The sequence below is a fragment of the Dermacentor andersoni genome, chromosome 11 (assembly GCF_023375885.2).
Source record: "Dermacentor andersoni chromosome 11, qqDerAnde1_hic_scaffold, whole genome shotgun sequence".
Lineage (NCBI taxonomy): Eukaryota > Metazoa > Arthropoda > Arachnida > Ixodida > Ixodidae > Dermacentor > Dermacentor andersoni.
Window position 1 is genome coordinate 60499686 of NC_092824.1, and position 21911 is coordinate 60521596.

Consider the following 21911-nt stretch of genomic DNA (forward strand, 5'->3'; position numbering starts at 1 on the left):
CAAAATGTTCCCAACACAACACAGAGACATCTGCCCATGGTGCGGGGCCACACGCACATCCTATCATGTCACATGAGAATGTAAACACAATCAATCATTCCACCAACACAATAACCCGAGTGCGCAGCAATGGGAGAGTCGGCTTACCAGCTGCGAGCTCACGGCCCAAAGGGCCTTAGTGCAGCACGCTAGTGAGGTAGCTAGGCTCAGTGGAGCCCTGGAATATGGGTCCACCCTTGCCGGAAGAGGCTCCAAGTCGCCGGCGCCCAAGAAGACGACGGAAACCTCGAGACGCTCAATCCATGAAAAAACCAAATAAAGTTTCTCTCTCTCTCTCTCTCTCTCTCAAGCTACCGACGCCGACGACTCTTCTTCAGTGTCATCTCCTGCCTGCGCCAACGAGTCACGGCGCCTACAGCGCCATTGCCGGCGACCCTCAGTCCTCCAACGTTGCCAGACGCATTACCGAGGCGCTCTTTGCGCTGCGTCGCAATAGCTGCTTGCGTGCGCCATGACGTCAACACATCGCCTCCCGCGAATCATTAGTACAGGGTCCGAGAAGCTTCAGGGCGACGACAGACCTTGCTAACGCTTTCATTGTTTTGCCCCGGGGCCGAATCTATGCCAACTTGCAATTAACAAAAAACAACGACTCAGTTTCATCGACACGTTTGCTCAGCTTCTCTTAAACTGCGTCGCAGCCGTTCTGCAGGTCATGTACAGCCATGGTTGTCTGTAGCGCCATGCTGCTGTCGGTGGTGCTGATTTCCGGCCTGCTGATCTTCAGCTGGCGACTCGGAGCAGCGTCCGTGTGCCGCACCAAGCCCTGCCTAGACTACGCGCGTCTCCTCGCCGACTCGGTGAACAAGTCGGTGAACCCCTGCGCGGGCTTCACGCGATTCGTGTGCTCCGGATGGCGGCGACGCAACCAGCTGTCCGTTCACGACGAGTGGATGATGTCCGACCTGCGCCACTTGTCCCAACTCATTCGCTCCGTGCGCGTGCCTCGCGAGAGTCAGGACGCGCTGCAAAAGGCTGCAGTGTTCCTGCGCAGCTGCGAAGCTGTGCGAAATGGCGACGTGGACGAAATGCCTAAGGTAACCAAAAAATTGTGGGCTTTAACCTTCTGAAAGCTCGCTGTCGGGCTTGAGGAACAACGTACAGTGGGAGGATTGCCGGTTAATTTCGACGAGCTGGGGTTCTTGCAGCTAAATCACGATCGTTTTGGGGGTTTCTTCGTCATCTAAACGCGATCGCCGTTGCGAGTAACTGAACGCGCATAACCTCGGGCTCAGCACCATGCCGCCGTTGCAAACTGAACTGCCGTGAGGTCTCAAGGTCTTCGTCAGAAATACCTTATATTTGCGTGCTTGTCAGATATGCATGCACATTCTGAATAAACTCGGCCAACTAGGCTAACGTGGCGCGTGGAAACCAGTGTCGTTACAAGCAGTCGTAGGTAAGATTATAGATCTAATGCAGGCAACAAGCACAAAGAAAAGATATATGAGCCCAATGTTAGGCTACAATAGATATAGGAACCTTGATAAGATGAACCACGCAAGGTGACTGTCGCCATGCCTATTCAAAGTCAATGCATTTATAGAACGAAATCAGTGGATTCGAGGCGTGATAGACTGACAGCAAATATGAGCGGCAGCAGAATATAGGCGGCCGTTGATGCATTTACGCTGCAACCGCTATAGTGTGGCTACCAATGCCAATGATATAAACGCTGGTGGCGTTCTTAAAACTAAGAACAAAAAGGTATGCTGTTAAGAGTCCCGAAATTGCACATTGGGTTATGACGGACGCCTTATTAGAGCGCTCTTTAATAATTATGAGTACCTTGGATTCTTTGTCGTGCACTGAAAATGCAACACAACGACATCTTTTGCCTTCGACACCTCTCGTAATGCGGCTGTCCCGGCCTCGAATTGCACCATGGACCTTGTGCTCACCAGAGCAGCCCCTTAGCCAGTGATCCACCGCGACGGGTTGCGCAAATACTAACACGGGTCCCCTACCCATAGTGCTCTGAAAGAGTAAATTTATTCCTTCAAACTTTTGCATTCACCGAATCATTGCGCTCGTAGAATTATAAGACCACATTTGTTATCGTTTCAGGTGAAGGCTGCGCTGTTACAAGCAGGCATCGTGTGGCCTCTCCTGCCCGGCGACTCGGACTCGGTGGACGTTCTTCGCACGTGGCTGCACAGCTGCCTGAGGCTCCGCTGGAGCAGCGTTCTTCACGTTTCCATCCGGCGGGCCCGAAACCCCACCGTGATCTTCCTGGAACCACTCCGAGAGTTCCTCCGCATCGCGGAAAGGCACGAACAGTGGGTCCATGATCTGGAGGAAGCCGAACGCTACTTCGACACGCTCAGGTCAACGTTGCACCTGTTGTTGTCAATTCAGACCTAGAGCTGTATTGCAAATCAGTTCTGCGAAATCCTGTAGCGCAGGGGGCATGTCATGAGAGGAAAAATCGCCATGCACCCATTTTTTTAGCACAGAGCTACAAAGGAAACCCGTCCGTATTTCTCAGAAAGAAAGCTTCGCAGTTGAGGAAAATTTCGTCATGGTCCGGGAGTCGAACCCCGTACAAGCGCATTTCCGTGGCTGTCGGTCTACCATCTGACATAACGAGGTGGCTATCAGATCGGAGTGCAAAGGCGAAATGATGCACAACTCGAAGCAAAGGGAAATTGAATATTGCAAATCAGTTCCGCAGAACTAGAGATCATGGTAAATAATCTTGTAGCATTTATAGCATGGTTAATAGGCGTTCATTCAGAGTGACTCCATATTGTAGCCTCGTGTAGAAGCCGGGCATAGGTGAGTCCTCCTGCTCTCGGTTGGTTAAATCAAAACTGATTTCTTCATTTCGCGCGAAATTAGGTAGTCACAGAATGAGCTTGCGATTATGCAGATACTTCCCTCTCTCAATGCTACATTAGCGCACTGAGTCTCAAATTGGGTGATGAATATAGTAGGAAGAGAAGAGTTTGGTAACAATAAAAATAAGAGTTGTCATCGGGCACAATTTGCTGCAACTTTCTAATATAAACTTGAGGCGTAATGGTAAGCATCGTTTTTTTTATATTTATGCATTTTGTTTTGCTTCACTTGCACTGAACAAACTCGAATGAACAACTTGGACTGAACAAAAATCGCGAGTAAGTGTAAAAACATGGACAGCATAGCTCGTATAAGATTCGAAATGAAATTAATGGCACTTCAACTGTGAAATTGCTGTATATCTAGGAAGGCAAGCCTTGGTCAAGAACGTCGAACTGTTCGCGTGTAGAATTCGGATTGCTTCAGTGGGCAATTCTTGTCAGCTCACAGGTCTTCGTATCGCTACGTAGACTTTTCCATAAAAAGGGTTGTTTGGGTTAAAGATAAAATTTATGTGAATGAATGGCAACAATAAACAAGTGGTTCATTTTAATTTAATTCTATGTTACATATCAAGCTCAACTTCCGTTCTTTCTTTCCAAGAGGTACATGAATAGTAGCAATGGGTGCAACTATATTATTTTCGTACAATACGCCGGTAGTGAAATACGGAAAATCGGCTACTAAATACTTGAGCAAACTGGTGACGCATTTCCTGCATTAGGAAATGAAAAACGAGTATGGCTGCCGTATACTAATCATAATGTACATTTTACTAATGTAGCCACTGGAAATGCAAATAATGACACTGAAATTCCCACAAGGTAAAATGGCTTGGAGTTTATTTCACCGTCGCATGCGAGCCAAGTAACCCAGAGTACTTTTTACTAATGAGGACAGAAGAGCCCAAGATAGGCGAGCGTCCACCAAACTGCATCAGTGTGCTATCAGGCAGGGTCAGCCGCATTGTCATCGGCGTTCGAGACTGCTGGAACCGCCGTAAAGTGTGGGCTGCGTATGAACTTTATCCAGGTGTCTCAAACGTAAACTAACCTCCCTCTCGCGGGCGACGCGTAAAGGCAATAATTCTCACGACGTCGCAACAAGAGCGTCGCCTGCGGCGTGTCGTCTGCTAGACAATGAGTTGCGATTCTACACCGGGCGAGTAGCATTTGCACAGCACTTTTAACACGCATGGTAAAAAAAATATTTTATTTCCGGAAGACAGAAAGTGTGCGTTATTATCCAGCAAGCGCGGTAATAAATTATCCGGTCCACCTTACTGTTCCGTGTTCGTGAAACGCGTCTGCAATGCCATACGCAGGCGGGAGTTTCTCAGCGTTACCCAATCGTCGGCGAATGAGACCGACGGCACCGTGAGCTTCGCCGCCACCAACCAGATGGATACGACGTACCTGCGCGCGCTACAAGAGGCAACGGGCTTTCTTTCGAATTACAGCAGGCTCGACCCAGCGGAGATATTCGGCACAGTGCCGAGCCTTACGCGGGAGCGATGGCTGGCGGAGCTTAGCCACAACGGTGTCGACGTCTCGGAGGACATCGTCTTTGCATCGACCAAGCCGGGTTTCGTGAGAACGTTTCTAGCGCTCTGGAAGGACCGCGGCGAGCGCGAGATGCACCTGTTCCTGTCCTGGTGCACCGTCCAGACGGTCGCGCTGTACACGAACCGACGTCTGCTGGTCAACTTCTACCAACGGTAAACGGCGAATCACACGCGCGCGCACGTTGTGTAGGGTCGGTGCTTGTTCGGTCTCGACGATAGGCGAAACTGCGCAAGATAGAAAAGGAATCTCCGCAGGTGTGTGCTAATCCGAGCAAGTCATACATCTAAGACCAGCAATGCTGTACAAAATAGCTCTCCCACCCTTAGGAAGTCCTTGGGCTCTGTTCTGCCATAGCTTGGTATTGCCAAAGATTTTTCAAACGTGCCTCTACACCCGGTGGAATTCATTCCCTCTAACCAAGCATTTCATTGTTTTTCGCTACGTTTGAGCTTTCTGCAGAGGCCCAAGTTCTTTCTCTTATTCTTTAAAATTATTAAAAGAACGGCATGGCACCAACGTATTGAAATGAAGAGATGCTTATCTTTATCACAGAGAAAAAGCCCCGACGCCATTGCTAAAACGTGATCAATTTGCGCCACTGCTAGCTCAGCTCCAGCGATGAACCGGTGCAACGCAATCTGTTAAAAAATTCGAGGTTACACAGTAATCTTGACTACTTGATAAAAAAAGTAAAGAAACCGCGCCAAGAAGTGTTTGTGTATTTCAATGAGCTATCCTTAAGGTACCCTTTATTGTGTGGGCCTTAGTAATTACGCTTCCAAGCAAATTTGGGGCTACGACCAAAGCAATACTGCTGGCTGTTCCCTGGAGGACATTTCACATCGACCAAAGTGTCGCGATTTCACGAAGATCCCTTCATAAGCTTCCCTGAAGATTTAGCCGGAGATCTGCACCCACCTTTATTTAGTTCTTGCCACCTTTTTCTTCTCATCTTGGCTGTTTCGCTGGCGTTGAACAGATACTAATTATACAGGCTTTTGCGAATATGATTTTATTTTGATTCGCAGAGAAGTCGAAGCGAATAATAATTAGCATTGGTTAATTTCGAAGCGAATCGCTCGAACAGTTGTGGGATTTTACTAAATCTTCCACATAAGAGCCGGATGTTGACAATCTACGAAAGTTTGCGAAAAAAAAGGCAACGTGTTCGTCTCCTGAGGCGGTTCATTTTCTAAGGGTCATTATTGGGGTATTTACACGCAAATATGCATGTTCAACATTTCTTGCAATTGCAGTTTTACAGTAAGTTTGTGTGCATGCTCCCGCTAACTTTTGTGCTGGTTGAGACAGCGCAGCGTAAGCACTTCGCGTTCATCCGTCGTGAGTGGTCGAAATGCTGTGAAGTGCAACGTTGAATGACGCCAGCAGTTTACGAAGTGTTGCGGCAATTGAGCTCCATGCTTTCAATCTACTCGACTACCTAAGGGATGCCATTCTGCAATTGCACAGACGACAAAGAAACGTAATTGTAAGAAGAAAATTGATATGTGATTTATATGTGAATTTCCTCTCGTGGTGTTGTTTCACAGCAGCATAACCAATATTGCCAAGAAACCATCTTTAGGGCAAAAATCTCCGACATCGGCGTTGCCAAAAAGCTGGGTTGCAGAGCAGCTGACCAAAGTATGATGCTGATGATTCATGCATCTGCGAATTGAGACGGTTATTTTAGAAATCTTGGGGCGTTGTATGTAGTTATTTGCGTGAGTTATGTAGTTATGTAGTTATGTAGTTATTGCTTTCTTGTTTCCGGGGTGTTGTAATTGGAGACGCGGCTTTACGCGGGCAAATGCGTATGCTTGTTCATTTCGTACACTTGAAAACCTAGAATACCTAAATTGAAGCCGATGCGAACATTGATTAGCACAATATTCGATTGAATATTCGAGACTATCTAATATTCACTCATGTGTACCAATTTGGTATGTATTTTTACATGCACCCGACTCGGCAGCCGTACGTCTACGTTTACTATAAGTTGGGGCATTGTGTTTGACTGGTTATATTTATACAGTCGTTGAGTCAGTGGGTACAAGTACGCCCTTGATGCCATATTGACGCATCTGTCCTCTAAGTTCGAAAACTTGAAAGCTACGAAAGAAATTGACGCAATTCCTTGAGGGCTTTGGCGATTCCTTTGCACCTACAGCACACGACATTGAGTCCACACTTCTTGCAATCCACAGTTAGTCATCCTCTCGTTTGGTTCTTTCACATTTCTAGCTTGCTCACGCAGTCTATCATTCATGGATTGACCTGACCCTCTCAGGAAAAACAGGCTACATGCAAAGGGTATCCGGTAAACACTTTATTGTGTTGATGTCATAAAGAAGTTCCATAAACTTCGTCCCTGCACGGAGCATGGGCTAGCCATGCATCGTAAAAACTGTGGAAGCGGAGCCCTGTTTCATAAGTACCCAATCAACGAAGAAAGAAATACACGAATGTATAGACAGGATTGATTAATATAGCTTGCAATTTTTTCTACTTAGATTACACATGAGCCACTGTAGCGACAATATTGCTACGGCACAATATGCGCGATCACGAAAGGCCAGCAGTGTGAAGACGACGACGACGATTAGAAGCTAGCGCGGGCTGTTGCCTCTTGGCCAAGCGCAGCGTATTTTCCTTGTAAATATATTTGTACATAGCTTTTCGTCTGCGTCTTCCTACGTAACATATCTGGTGGAGGTGGACGTTCCCTGTACCTCGTCACGGAGCTTCGCAGTGGACGGTACGTCGAGCCTTCCTTCATGGCTCCCGGCGACGACAACCCGACTCCGCCGGCTCCGACACCTGCTGCCACTTCGACGACCTACATCACTCTCCCCGCTCCCCGTGATCCTGGCGTATTCTCGGGCCAAGATGGGGAAGACGTCGATGACTGGATCAGCCTGTATGAACACGTCAGCCGCAATAACCGGTGGGACCCTACTATTATGCTCGCCAACGTAGTCTTTTACCTCGGTGGCACACCTCGAGTTTGGTATCGCACGCACGAAGATGAGCTCACCAGTTGGGATTCACTTAAGACACAGCTTCGAGACTTGTTCGGCAACCCCTACGGTCAACAACTTGCCGCGCAGAAGGCGCTTTCCGGCCGTGTGCAGACGTCAACAGAGCCCTATGTCACGTACATTCAGGACGTCTTGGCTCTGTGCCGCAAAGTTGACAGCCACATGACTGAGTCAGACAAGGTTTCCCACATCCTCAAAGGCATTGCCGATGACGCCTTCAACTTGCTCGTTTGCAACAACGTAGCGACGGTGGATGCTGTTATAAGAGAGTGCCGCCGCCTGGAACTCGCCAAAAGCCGACGTATTGACCAGCAGTTTGCCCGTCTGCCCAACACCCCAGCGACATCTTCCTGTGCCGACGCTCCTCGTCCCAACAACACTGCCGATGTTACCAGGATCGTCCGGCGTGAGATCGAGGCCGCCTATCCGGCTGCCTTCGACTCCAGTCCCACCAACACATCTGCAGTCACGGTCTCACTGATCCAGGCAGTTGTCCGCCAGGAGTTTGAAAACATGGGTCTTCACACCATCTGCTCGGCCCATCGCCCTAATACCCGCCCGGCTTCTTCGATTTCGCCCCGTCCCGCATCTTCTTACCCACCACGTTTCCGCAACCCATCTGAATGGCGCACTGCTGACGACAAGCCTATTTGTTTCCACTGCCATCGAATCGGGCACATTTCTCGGCACTGTCGTAGTCGCTGGAGTTCCCCGAGCCGGCCTACTTATACTGCCTACTCTCGCCCCTCAGGTGGCCCTTCTCGTCCCTATGCCGCACGCTCCGATAATGCCGCCACTGATTCTCCTGCAACGAACCGCCCCTATTCTCGTTCGCCTTCGCCCCAACGACGACAATCTCGCTCTCCCCAGCCCCGTCGCTCCTATTCGCCGACTCCCTTCGGACGCCGCTCCCAGCCGGAAAACTAGACGATGCAGCGCCTCGAGGTGACGCTGCATTGCTCCCTACGCCGCCAAATCCTCTACTGACTTTGCCCACTCATCTGAACCTTCTTGACGTGCAAGTCGACGGTGTTTCTGTGTCTGCTCTCATAGACACTGGGGCGCATTTGTCCGTAATGAGCGCTGACCTTCGTAACCGGCTCAAGAAAATTATCACGCCCGCCACGACGCCTGTTGTCCGTGTCGCCGATGGCGGAACAGCCCCCGTAATTAGTATGTGTACCGCCCGCGTCTCCTTCGCCGATCGCTCAACAATCGTGCTATTCACAGTCATCGCCCACTGTCCCCACGACATCATCCTCGGCTTAGACTTCCTTTCCGCACATTCTGCTCTCATCGATTGTTCCGCCAGTACTCTCCGCCTTGACCTGCCTGTTCTGGATCCTGCTGAACCACACCCCAGTCGCCTCAGTTCCGCCGACTTCGTTCGCTTGCCACCTTCGGCACTGACCTACGTTGACCTAGTGTCATCCCCACCAGTCCCCGACGGTCACTACATCGCGGCTCCTATGCAAGACGTCCTCCTTACACATGGGATCACAGTACCCCATACAGTTTTATCTATTACGGCGAATTGCGTCTGCCTGCCAGTGGTCAACTTTGGCTTGACGACACAAGTGCTGCCACGTGGGATGTCTTTGGCCCAGCTTTGTTCATTCGAGGATCACTCAGTAGCATCCATTGCAGTAGACGACACTTCATCCGATACTCCTCTACCATCGCAGTCGGCAAATTGTACCATCGCTCACTTACGGAAAATGATTGCCCCCGACTTGCCCTCCGAGCACGCTCGTGAACTCTACCGCGTTCTGTTTTCCTACCACGATATTTTTGACTTTAACGATCGTCCTTTAGCCCAAACTACAGGTGTCAAACATCGCATTAATACCGGCGATGCCCCTCCTATTCATCGCCGCCCGTATCGAGTGTCACCAGCTGAGCGTCAAGTTATTCACGCAGAAGTTCACAAAATGCTTGCCAAGAACATTATTGAACCATCATATAGTCCATGGGCGTCACCTGTAGTACTGGTCAAAAAGAAGGATGGCTCATGGCGCTTTTGCGTGGATTATCGGCACCTTAACAGGGTTACCAAAAAGGACGTGTATCCCCTACCTCGGATTGATGACGCCCTTGACTGCCTCCACGGTGCTCGCTATTTCTCTTCTATTGACCTTCGCTCCGGCTACTGGCAGATTGCCGTGGACGATCTCGACCGCGAGAAGACTGCTTTTGTCACACCCGACGGTCTTTATCAATTCAAAGTGATGCCGTTCGGTCTATGTAACGCCCCTGCCACTTTTGAACGCATGATGGACTCCCTTCTTCACGGTTTCAAATGGTCCACGTGCCTGTGCTACTTGGACGACGTTATCGTATTCTCCCCAACGTTCGCTACGCACCTCGAACGCCTCTCAGCAGTCCTGGACGTTTTTCGGCGAGCCGGTCTGCAACTCAACGCATCGAAGTGCCAATTCGGCCGTCGCCAGATTACCGTCCTTGGACATCTCGTTGACGCGAACGGAGTGCAACCGGACCCAGGCAAGATCCATGCTGTTACGCACTTCCCTGTTCCGAAGTGTGTCAAGGATGTGCGCAGCTTCATCGGCCTTTGTTCGTACTTCCGCCGTTTCGTGAGAAATTTCGCCGCCATAGCACGACCACTAACCGACCTTTTGAAAAAAGACGCTCCTTTCCAGTGGGGCGATAACGAGGCCTCTGCATTCTCTCATCTAATCGACATTCTCACAACGCCTCCCGTTTTGGCCCATTTCGATCCTTCTGCGCCTACCGAAGTCCGTACTGATGCCAGCGGTCACGGAATTGGAGCAGTACTGGCACAACGCCAGCGTGGCCACGACCGTGTTATCGCTTACGCCAGCAGGCTCCTCTCACCCGCGGAGCGCAACTATTCCATCAATGAGCGTGAGTGTCTGGCCCTAGTTTGGGCGGTTGCGAAATTCCGCCCATACTTATATGGCCGATCCTTTTCCGTTGTCACAGACCATCACGCGCTTTGCTGGTTATGCCCACTGAAAGATCCTACAGGAAGACTTGGTCGCTGGGCCTTACGCCTCCAAGAATATTCGTATACTGTCACCTATAAATCTGGCCGACTACACAAGGACGCTGACTGCCTGTCTCGCTACCCGGTCGACGAGCCTGACGACGCCGACAGTAGTAGCGCCAACGGCATTTTCTCTGTCTCTGCCTTCGGTAACATCGCCGATGAGCAGTACCGAGACCTATCGCTGCGAGCACTTATCGAGCGTCTGCGCTCTACACCTACCGACGCATCCGTTCGCCGATATGTCCTCCAGGGTGGCATTCTGTATCGAAGGAACTTCCTCCCTGACGGCTCTGACCTTCTTCTTGTCGTGCCAAAACAGCTACGACAGACTGGGCTCTTTGAGATGCATGACGCACCCACTTCAGGACATCTTGGGGTAACCCGCACGTACGACCGCGTCCGCCGCCGCTTCTATTGGCCTGGTCTCGCTCGCTCCGTTCGACGCTATGTTGCTGCCTGTGATCCCTGCCAGCGTCGGAAGACACCTCAGGTGCTACCTGCCGGTCATCTCCAGCCGATCACCGTCCCTGTGGAACCGTTCTTTCGTGTTGGATTAGACCTGCTCGGTCCCTTTCCCACGTCATCTTCTGGGAACAAATGGGTAGCCGTCGCGACTGATTACGCCACCCGATACGCTATCACTCGGGCTCTCCCTACCAGCTGCGCCACTGACGTCGCGGACTTTCTCTTGCGTGACATTATCTTGCTTCATGGCGCCCCGCGACAGCTGCTTACTGACCGTGGTCGAAACTTCCTCTCGAAAGTTATCGCTGACATTGTGCGTTCCTGCTCCATTCAACACAAACTGACTACTTCATACCATCCTCAAACCAATGGCCTGACAGAGCGGTTAAACCGTACTCTTACCGATATGCTGGCCAAGTACGTTTCCAAGGGCCACCACGACTGGGACATTGCCCTTCCTTACGTAACATTTGCGTACAATTCTTCCCGGCACGACACCGCCGGATTTTCTCCCTTTTATCTACTGTACGGTCGCGAACCTACCTTGCCCCTAGACACGGCACTTCCTCCTGCTGCGGTCTCAACAAGCGAGTATGCGCGCGACGCCATCGCCCTCGCTGACCATGCACGCCAGCTTGCCCGTGCTCGACTGACGGCCTCACAGACCACTCAGCAGTGTCAGTACAACGCCCGCCATCGTGACGTACAGTTTTCACCTGGTGCGCTCGTGCTCCTGTGGTCGCCCTCTCGTCACGTCGGACTTTCAGAGAAGCTCCTTTCGCGATACACAGGGCCCTACCGCGTGCTGCGCCAGGTGACGCCTGTGACTTACGAAATTGCTCCTGTGGCCTCAACCTCGTCCTCTCCTGTGGCATCTAGTGATGTCGTACACGTCAGTAGGCTCAAGGCCTACTACACTGCTTCCGAGTCCGATCTTTAGTCGCTCCGGGACGGCGCTTTTGCAGCCGGGGGTAGTGCTACGGCACAATATGCGCGATCACGAAAGGCCAGCAGTGTGAAGACGACGACGACGATTAGAAGCTAGCGCGGGCTGTTGCCTCTTGGCCAAGCGCAGCGTATTTTCCTTGTAAATATATTTGTACATAGCTTTTCGTCTGCGTCTTCCTACGTAACAATATCATCAATCGCGCTGTCAGCTAACGTATCTGCATTCTCGATGTGCAGCACGCATGTAGAGCAAGCAGTATGTCTACCAATATCATCAGTGTTTGCTGTGTCATGTATGAAAACGATAACGAGTTTTCAAAATAAAACTGCCCAATTAGTACCAAGTGTGTATTCTTAGAGCGTGTTGCTGGCCAACTTTGTTCACATTCCCAGGATTAACAAAGTTTGCGCTCGTTATGCCTCTGCTTTCCTCCCGTCTAAGGTGTGTTCTTGTGCAACATCCAAGCGTGTGTATGATTTGCGTCTATCTTTTGTATTCGTTCTACACGCACAGTGACACATGTAAAGCTTATAATCGTGCACCGAGAAGTACAACGAGCAGCGCTTAAAAACCTTCGTTCGTCACCGTTAGCTTTCAACCCACGTATTTGTGACCAAATGAATTTTCTCGGCGCAGCGAAAGCAGCGCCAACGTGTACCACGCAGCCCTCTGCCTGAGCAAGGCGTACCTGCTGTGTGGCAGAGACCTCTTTGGCAAGTACTTCCAAGATGTGCTCTCGGAGCCGGAGTTGCGCGCCGCCCAGCGGGTGGTAGCTGGTACCCGCCACGCGTTCGCGAGCCGACTAGAGCGGTGGCAGTACAGGGATGATAACATAACCCTGGTTGAGGACTGGCAATCAACCGACATCGCCCTCGGGTACTTCGACCCACTCAATCAGCAAAATCCAGGCCTGGTGAGGAATTATATGATTTCGTTCCCCTAAGGCAGCAGTCCTGGCGCGATTAAATTACGAAGAAGCAAACTTCAGGCAGAACCAATCCTTTGGTGAGGTATATCGTCGTTGATGCGATTTGCATTCAAGGGGCGGTGGCAGTTACACAGCCGTACATGCCGCCACACACAAATGAAAGCGCCGATGGGTGAGAGCACGTGCGCGTTTTTCTGGCGAAAGTACCAGATTGTGGCAGATTTCGCGCACTGTAAAAACTAGGAGGTGTTTAAATTCGCTACGCATTGGATCTTTTACTGTTATCGAAGCCAAAGTAGGTTGACTTCTATGGGAAACGGCCTCAGCTAAGGCAAAACGCGACTCCTTAACATGATTCAGCGTAGAGACTAAATGGTAGAAATTAAAAGGAATAATATTATGAAGAGCTACACACCTGGCACGTGTTGCTTTATGTCCTCGTTTGTTCCATGTACGTACGAGTATGATCCTGAAGGTCATAATTTAAGTGTACTCTAGTAATTGTTTTAACGAGTCTAGTAACGTTACTCGAGATGACTGTATTACGCTTTTGCACAGGCGAAAGTACAGGCGCGATAACGGCAATCGAGTAAACATTAATTTCACCCTGCGAACACTGCATGCTGAAAGTTTTCACATTCGGGACAATGCAATATTAATGAGTGTATTTCGCTTCATTGGCTTCAAACCGAAATATGGAGGCCGAAGTCGGTGCACTTTCTAACACTGTACGGGCGTCGCTTCCCCTACAAAAACATGTATAAAAAAATAAAGAATCACAAATGACTTCTTCACACAGGTGTCACCTGATGTGATTTCAAAGCTACAGCTGAAGGCACTGCAGCATACAGACCCAGTGAAATAAAATGTAAATAATTGTCTCTCGAAATTATATGCAAACAAGACTTGACATAGCAATAAAAGGAATTAAACTATCGACAAACCACCTTATAAAGTAAAGGTCTGAACTCTAAGATCGCGTACACACTCAAATGAAGGTGGGGTATGGCTAGCGCATGTGAGCTTCGGTACTGCTACCTACTTGATCTACGTTTAATGGGTGAGGTAATGTACAGGTCAGCTTTGCGATTCCACAGTATTTCTGCCTTGATGTTTCAAATAGGTATATATGTCGAATTTGTATGTTGACGCGATATAATAGAGCGTAGGCACTTTAGCTTTTAGGACTTTTCCGTATCAACCGTCTCCTAGATATCGTGCCTAAGAAATCTTCAAGAAGATGCATTCAGGGAAAATGTTACAGTTATGAGCTCCTTGCGAAAATCTGGTGGTGTGACTAGCCTGGTGCTCGCTGTGTTAATAGCGCCACACTAGTCCATGTTATAGCACCTCACATTTACTCCGCTTTATGGTGTAAGTTTGGCAGGTTAGTTGGCAGACACGGTGGAGCATGCATTAAACATTCGTTGGCTTGATTCTCATCCCCGTGTCTGTCTGCGGCCCCTTAGCAGCGCAACCCTAAACCACACACTCACGCCATACCAACGAGCCTCCCCTCTAATGACAATTTAAGCTTAAGAAATTGACGTTTCGTTACGTACTGTAAATACAGTGCAGGTAAACTACTTTCCAATCGCATTGGTTACGTCACGACCACGCCTTCGCAACCACACCAAGTTCGTGAGCTCTGAATGCTGTTCAATCAATAAGCACGCTTTTGTTTCTCAGCTTTTCGGCGACCCTTTGCGTGCCTCCCGTAGTACCACCGTGACCTGATGTCTTGCAGCGTTTGTCGCAGCAGCAGACGGCGGATGCCACGTGCACGCGAGACCTGGGCGACTCCCTGGTGGACAACATGCGGTTGGCCTCGATGGGTCACGTGCCGGAGGGCCACCGTTGGGTCGCCGAGCAGATAGAGCACGCCGATTGGTTCGTGCTGATCCCGGGAAAGGACCTGGCGCTGCTACCGTACGCGCTCACTTTTCCGTGGCTCAGCGAAGGCGTCCCGCGGTACATGAACCACGGTGGACTCGGTGGCCACGTCGCCTGGGCGCTCAGTGCGCTGTTCCTCAGCGGGTAAGCACGTGCAAGCCGTGTAGCGTGGCCTCGTTCAACTCGTGCACTTCTAATTTCGTTCCGCTGAGGTTAGAGCAATATGAGAGGGAAAAAGTATTTTCAAACATTCTTGACCTGCCAGAATGGAACAGTGCTCGCTTTGAAATCGCAATGTGTGTGACGCGGCGTTCCGTAATTTGGAATATTTCTTGCGGTTAGTATTCTGATGATACTTCATGCATTTTCTCGTTTGTCTGTTGAATCTTGTGCGAATATATTATCACTCCCGCGCTACGTGCGGTCTATGCGATGGCGTCGCTTGTCCAGCGAGGAGCGTGCGGAAGAATTCCGGCGGCATACGCTCCTCATACACGACGCGTTTCACCATCATCATCATCATCATCATCATCATCATCATCATCAGCCTGGTTATGCCCACTGCAGGGCAAAAGCCTCTCCCATACTTCTCCAACTACCCCGGTCATGTACTAATTGTGGCCATGTTGTCCCTGCAAACTTCTTAATCTCATCCGCCCACCTAACTTTCTGCCGCCCTCTGCTACGCTTTCCTTCCCTTGGAATCCATTCCGTAACTCTTAATGACCATCGGTTATCTTCCCTTCTCATTACGTGTCCTGCCCATGCCCATTTCTTTTTCTTGATTTCAACTAAGATATCATTAACTCGCGTTTGTTCCCTCACCCAATCTGCTCTTTTCTTATCCTTTAACGTTACACCTATCATTCTTCTTTTCATAGCTCGTTGCGTCGTCCTCAATTTCAGCAGAACCCTTTTCGTAAGCCTCCAGGTTTCTGCCCCGTAGGTGAGTACTGGTAAGACACAGCTGTTATACACTTTTCTCTTGAGGGATAATAGCAACTTGCTGTTCATGATCTGAGAATGCCTGCCAAACGCACCCCAGCCCATTCTTATTCTTCTGATTATTTCAGTCTCATGATCCGGATCCGCAGTCACTACCTGTCCTAAGTAGATGTATTCCCTTACTACTTCCAGTGCCTCACTACCTATTGTAAACTGTTGTTCTCTTCCGAGACTGTAAAACATTACTTTAGTTTTCTGCAGATTAATTTTTAGACCCACCCTTCGGGTGGGTCTCAACGCGTTTCAGCGGTGGCACTATGGCACTCCGCTGCGTTGCTCCAATCCTGGTCACAGTACGTCGGCACTCATGGTTAGATGCGCTCTACCAGAAAATTGCTAACCTATTTAACTACGGATACAAATAACTATGGTACCTAACGGCAACCATGTACTACATACTTTTAACGTTTACCCGAAAAATTATTGAACACACCTCCACTGAGAAACGTGCATAACCATGGGGAACACCTCACGTTTATGATTTGTGATATGTGCATAACCATGGGGAACATCATACGTTTACTACTCGAGCTATGAGTATGTGGGAGAATGTCTAGAAATAGTGCATGCTTCGAAGTAGACATGCGACACAATATTCCCGATAAAAGTTAAAGGAATCAGAAGCACTGTATCGGATATCCTATGGCTATTTTCGGGAAACGCTGTTCCATATATTATTTTCTATATGTACCGAACAGTCAAACAATCATTCCAATACACGGAATCCCCTTATTTTTAGGCAATTTAAAAAAATCTGCAATAAAATGCCCCTTACCGATGGAACCTCAGTGGAACGAGAATTAAGGTGTACAAAAAGCATTTTTGTCTTGTGGCTTTGCCTGATCACTGTGTTTAGCACAGGGCAAAGCAGCTGGCTCGAAGAACACACCTTAGGCCGACCTGTCTGGCGTTCTTTGCATTAACCGTTCCTCTCCCTGTGTTTAGAAGAGCGAGGCTGCCGCCGTCATACCGTCTACACTGACATCATTTTTGATTGCCGGAGTTGCGTTTCTGTGTAGTACTCGAATTCGCCGAGTGTTCTGCGAACGGTTCCTTTTGTACCTGCCGTGTTTCTTTTTTTTTATTTCATACAGCAATAAGGTGATTATGTAAGCTAGATGATGCATATTCCGAGAGTAAACAACTCCGATGACGGTTAATACGTGAACAAAATGCACACTTCTATGTGCTTTTGTTTGTTTGTCCCATTTTTAGGGCTTTGTGCTACAAGAATGCCATTGTACACGATAAATCTCATTATGTCCTTGTTTTAGCCAGCATGCTTTTTTCTACCTAATTTTATTTCCGTTAGCCCAGGTATATTGTTACGTGTGCTCCAACATTGTCACCCTCATGCAGCTATGACACGTCGCCCGTATGCTTCTTGTAGTGTACATTCGGAGACACTGGGAGATTACGGCTTGATAATTTTCGGTTCTCTTCTCGCACGCCATAACCTCGGTTCGGTGACTAGAAAACACTGATTTATTTTACGTACTTACCTTGTCACGCAAGTTATGCACATTTGTAAGAGGCACTGCAAATCCATCGTTACTAAAAAAGTAAAAAAAATAATATGCACGATCGCAAACATCCTGTAAGCCCTTTTATTTGAGGGCGCCACCATTTCGCGATCACAGCAGCATCGTTCTTCAGGCGCCATGCTGGTATAATTGGATCGCGCTGGATAGTTCACAGCGAACATGCTATTGACCACGAGAGCCAAGCTCTCGCTTTCTTTCTGAGAGGTCTCAGCATGTCTTTGAGAGTATGAAACTTGTTTGCGTGTCGTTCCCAAATATTGAGCGTCAATGTGGACGAAAAATCGGAAATCGCCGAGCCTAGAGACAATGCCACAGCTCTGGCCGCGATTTAAATAGGCGAGTCAAGTCTGAACATTGTAAATACGTAACATGACGTGCAACGTGTTATTATTCTAAATCTAGACTTGAACTCTATTAAGGTGCCGCTCAGGTGACAGCAATCAGAAGCGTCTCTGTACGCAATGTGGGGTACGCCGCACCATCGAACATCCCAGTTCACGCAACTATAGTGAAGCTCCGAAGAAACACATGTTTGGCTACCTTTCACGCTTCTAAAATTATCGGGCTAGATTTACTGAGCCTCGTCAATTCTTAAGGTCTCGAGGAGTGCCTGTGCAAGGTCACCTCGACAACTCTATAAGAGCTGAAAATCGAACAACTACTTTCCGCAACAGCTTCATTTTCTGAGGTGATACATCGAGCGATGCGTTGGGTCATGCCAGACAGCTTGCCGCCTAGATTCGGAAGCACGGGAGTACGCATGTGAATTATACGCACGGGGGCCAGAGGGTATGTAAAGCTTTGATTAAAAATCGAAAAAGCACACACCATCATTTTCTCTGTCGGCGCTTGCTGTTTTCATATTACGTCGCCGGTGAACTTCCGCCGGGGCATCGGTTGCCAAGCGTGATAATCTCGGAGCACATCTGGACAAAATAATCTTTATGTGCATCCGTTCGCCCTAGTTGACCGACAGGAATAGGAATATTTTGTTTATATCCCAGTTTTACCATGGGCGGCGAGGTCATCGTCATGTGCTCGCTGGAATCAAAATCTTCGGAACATACACGCGACGAAGCTAATGGCGTCAAGTCATTTCTGTTTATTCTGGCAATCTAGAAGCGACGCTTGTCAGCAATCGCAGCGGTGGAGTCCACGAAGTCGCATCGGCTGAAGCTGCACTTTACATTGGCTACCAACAGCTAATTTCGCATCCGAATACAGTACAGTGGTAGCCCACTGACCTTGTGTCAAAGACGGGACACGTTAGAATTGCAATAATTCGCAATGACACCTTACCGTTCCAAGCTGCCGCTGGGAAAAACGGCTATCCGTACGTATACCAGCGCGCTGGTTCGGGGCTACGTTCCACCTCGCCGATAGAATGGGCCATGCAATCCTCACACTGAGACTCCTCTGCTACGTAACAGCAAACCATAAGTACAAATGATATGCAACGGAATTCTATTAGCATGGTGCTCTAGCACGTATCGCTAAGATAGTGCATTCAGATATATTGCCGCCGAATGGTTTGGCACACAACCTTACGCAAAATACGGAGTTATGGAACGTGCGTCGTTTGCGACGGGCATATAGTTATCGAAGAATTGTCGATAGACTTCCCTTCTATACTGCATTCGGAAACGATAAATATTTCACGAAACCTGAGGTAACACAAATATTTTATCTTTTATTCATTATCTCTTAACGGGTACTCTTCTGCTCGCCGCTTACAGTAGTGTCTATCCCCTCGGCCAAGGGTACGTTTCTCACAAAGTAATGATAAATCTCTACGAGTGACTCGTTGTTATTGTCACGTGGTAGTGACTGTGACGAACACAGTGGCAAAACTTTATATGGCGAAAGTAAATCTTTGTTGGACGAACTTGTGCCCTCAAAAGCGAGCTACACTTAAAGCCCTAAAATAGCCGCGAACACAGTCGGTGATCGTTGAAAATATGATCAGCGGGTCAAGCGCGTCGTCTTTTATGCATCAGTCACCGAAAGTTCCAGAGTAATCGCTGGTGCCCGCGTGTCTTCCAGAAAGTTCTTCACCATTCGCGTCGCGCGTACATGAGATCAGATTAGACAACTTTCGGCGACAACAGACAGCGGATAGAACCATCGATAACATTCGAGAAACTTGCGATACGCGCAGGCGCGTCCTGCGCTTGGATCGGGGCTTTGCGGGAGCGTTCGGTACATGAACGCACTAGCACCTCCACCCGAGGTCACATGATAGTGACTGTGACGAACACAGTGGCAAAACTGTAAGTAGCGGAACTGAATTTTTATTTGTCCGCGGGACTACGTTGGTGTTCTCTTTGTGGCGCAGGCTCGGATCACGGCATGTTGGGGGCGTCCGTTACAAGAACGAAAACCACATCCACCAGATGTCACGTGGTAGTGATGTATAAAGAACACAGCAGCAATACTGTGAAAGACGACACTAACTTTTATAGGGTGAACCTGTCGCCACAAAAGCAAGCTAGACTTAAAGCACAACGATAGTGGCGAACACAGTCACTATCGAATACTGCTACTATTCGAGAAACCTCCGATACACGCAGACGCGTCGTGCGCTGTGCGACAACCCCTATTAGGCGGTGAAACGTGGCTACACGATAAAGTTAAACAAGTACACGTGTCTCTATGGTCTCACATGGGAGTCGATGGCAACTGAAAACACAGCTTTTACCTCTGCCTGCTTCATTGCTTCTTGCTGAAATCAAATAAGTTGAAAAGCGAAGCAACACGATGCTGCCATTATATCCAAATAAGGTTTAGGCAGAGTGCATTAACCCTCGTTCTGTTTAGTCAAGAAACCTTGCTTTCCTTCCGACCTGTACAAGATCATTGGAACAATATCCCCGAAAGCAATCGGCCCAAGATAACGGTGATGAGAACTATCATGATGTGATATCAAGAAGCCGTAAATTTTGACAAAGTACACGAAGTGCTGTGTGCATACTTTCCGCTCGTCCTAGTTCTAGATCAAGTTTGTTCGAAATTCAAGATCCAACAACGAGCCCAAATTCTGACGTCACCGTAAATACTGTAAATTTTGTGGCGAGCTGCAGCGTACTTCGTATACGAAGTATAACGTATGTTCTTGTACCAGATAGGGGAAACATAGGGAGCTGGCACTTCTTTGCTGAGGTAGAGGGGGGTCATCAAAAATAGTGATAGTTCGCGTTCACGTACCATCATATAGCCAGGTGAAAGGTCGCATTCAATCTTCGTGTGCCTCACCACAGAGCACGTTTCGAGTCGCAACGCCAACACAGCCTAACACGCATAACATAGAGATGCTCCTGGCCACACACAATAATGCCGCCCTTGAATTTATCGCATTCCGCGGTACAAATACTTCAGAGGCCAAGGCAAGAGGAACAGTCACTCACCAACAAACTCACCCGAAATTCGTGAGGAGTCCCTCCAGTGGTGTGCTTTGTCAGCAAACGAGTATGAACACAGAACGAAGCATTGCGGCTATGGGGCGCCACGTGCAATCCGATGTGCCTATTTAAATTTACGCACACTGTGAAGAATGGTGCCTCAGTTATCCGTACTTGTTTGCTTACGTACGGTTGCCTGTTCAGGTCAAGAGCGGAAGCTCAGAGCTCAGAAACCCCGTGTTCTAAGAGGACAATGACGTCGATGCAGCCGTAAATGAATTCGGGCACTTCCATTATGATGCGGCGATCAAGCTTAACATCAATACGCCTCTACCGCTGTCACGGGAAGGTCACGCACAGAAGGCCGCAGCTGAACTGTATATAAACAGGGTGACAGAGAAGCCCCGCCGACTTGATATGCTTTCATCACTTGATAGTTATCGGAAGTAATCGAAAGTCAGTTGTTAGTACGGAAAGCTAGTATGGCAACTATTGCGGAACATTTGTTACCACTTGCTGACATTTGAAGCATGTTATTTTCTTCCTCTACGTAGCTACGCCAGATCTCGGGACGCTGTCAACGCCATCATTCGGGTCATCGAAACTGCCAACAAAGCCAGCCGTCCAAGCGACGTCGGTGGCCCCGACAGGATCGTCCAAATTTTGCGCACGCTGGCTTTGGACGTGTCGTACGACGCATACCGCGCTGCCGGTGCGCTTGAGAGCGACAAGCACCTCGAAGGATTCGAGGGCTACGGCACTGCCGCGATGTTCTTCATCGCATCGTGTTACGCTCTGTGTCGGGGAAGCGACACCGTGCTGCCCTTCGCCGGCGCCGAGTGTGACGAGACATTTCGGAACGTTGAGGGCTTCGGCAACGCTTTTGGGTGCGAACTGGGCAGTGCGATGAACCCCTCCAACAAGACGGCCCTTATGTGAAATTTGTGCGTGCGCCTAAAAGACGCGTCTTCCGGTTTGTTTAGTAGCTGGCACAAATGTTTGTTGATTTCCTGTTTAATGCAACGCTTTTGATGTCAGCATTACTCATTGCGTAACTATTTTTTTGCTGTATTTAAGTACGGCTAATGCATGCAGGCTTGAATATCCTGAAGGACTTGAGGTAGCTATGCAGAAAGCACGAGCAGATGTGTAATTTTGTTTTTCCAATGTTCCTTGCACATAATTTTGGCG

General features: G+C 49.0%; 1 protein-coding gene across 1 annotated transcript; it reads left to right on the forward strand.

Annotated features, from left to right (window-relative positions):
* Window positions 1-725: 725 nt before the first annotated feature.
* On the forward strand, window positions 726-21659 carry LOC140213991 (endothelin-converting enzyme-like 1). The gene is made up of 6 exons (XM_072285196.1): window positions 726-1097; window positions 2128-2387; window positions 4226-4618; window positions 12589-12865; window positions 14628-14917; window positions 21275-21659. The coding sequence occupies exons 1-6, from the start codon at window positions 726-728 to the stop codon at window positions 21657-21659; spliced, it is 1977 nt and encodes a 658-aa protein (XP_072141297.1).
* The last annotated feature ends 252 nt before the right edge of the window (window positions 21660-21911 follow it).

Excerpts from the sequence above, each read along its gene's own strand:
- LOC140213991 (XM_072285196.1), top strand. The coding sequence starts at position 726 with ATGGTTGTCTGTAGCGCCATGCTGCTGTCGGTGGTGCTGATTTCCGGC. Across the intron at positions 1,098-2,127 it reads ACGTGGACGAAATGCCTAAG|GTGAAGGCTGCGCTGTTACA; the intron begins GTAACCAAAAAA and ends TTATCGTTTCAG. Across the intron at positions 14,918-21,274 it reads AGTGCGCTGTTCCTCAGCGG|CTACGCCAGATCTCGGGACG; the intron begins GTAAGCACGTGC and ends TCCTCTACGTAG.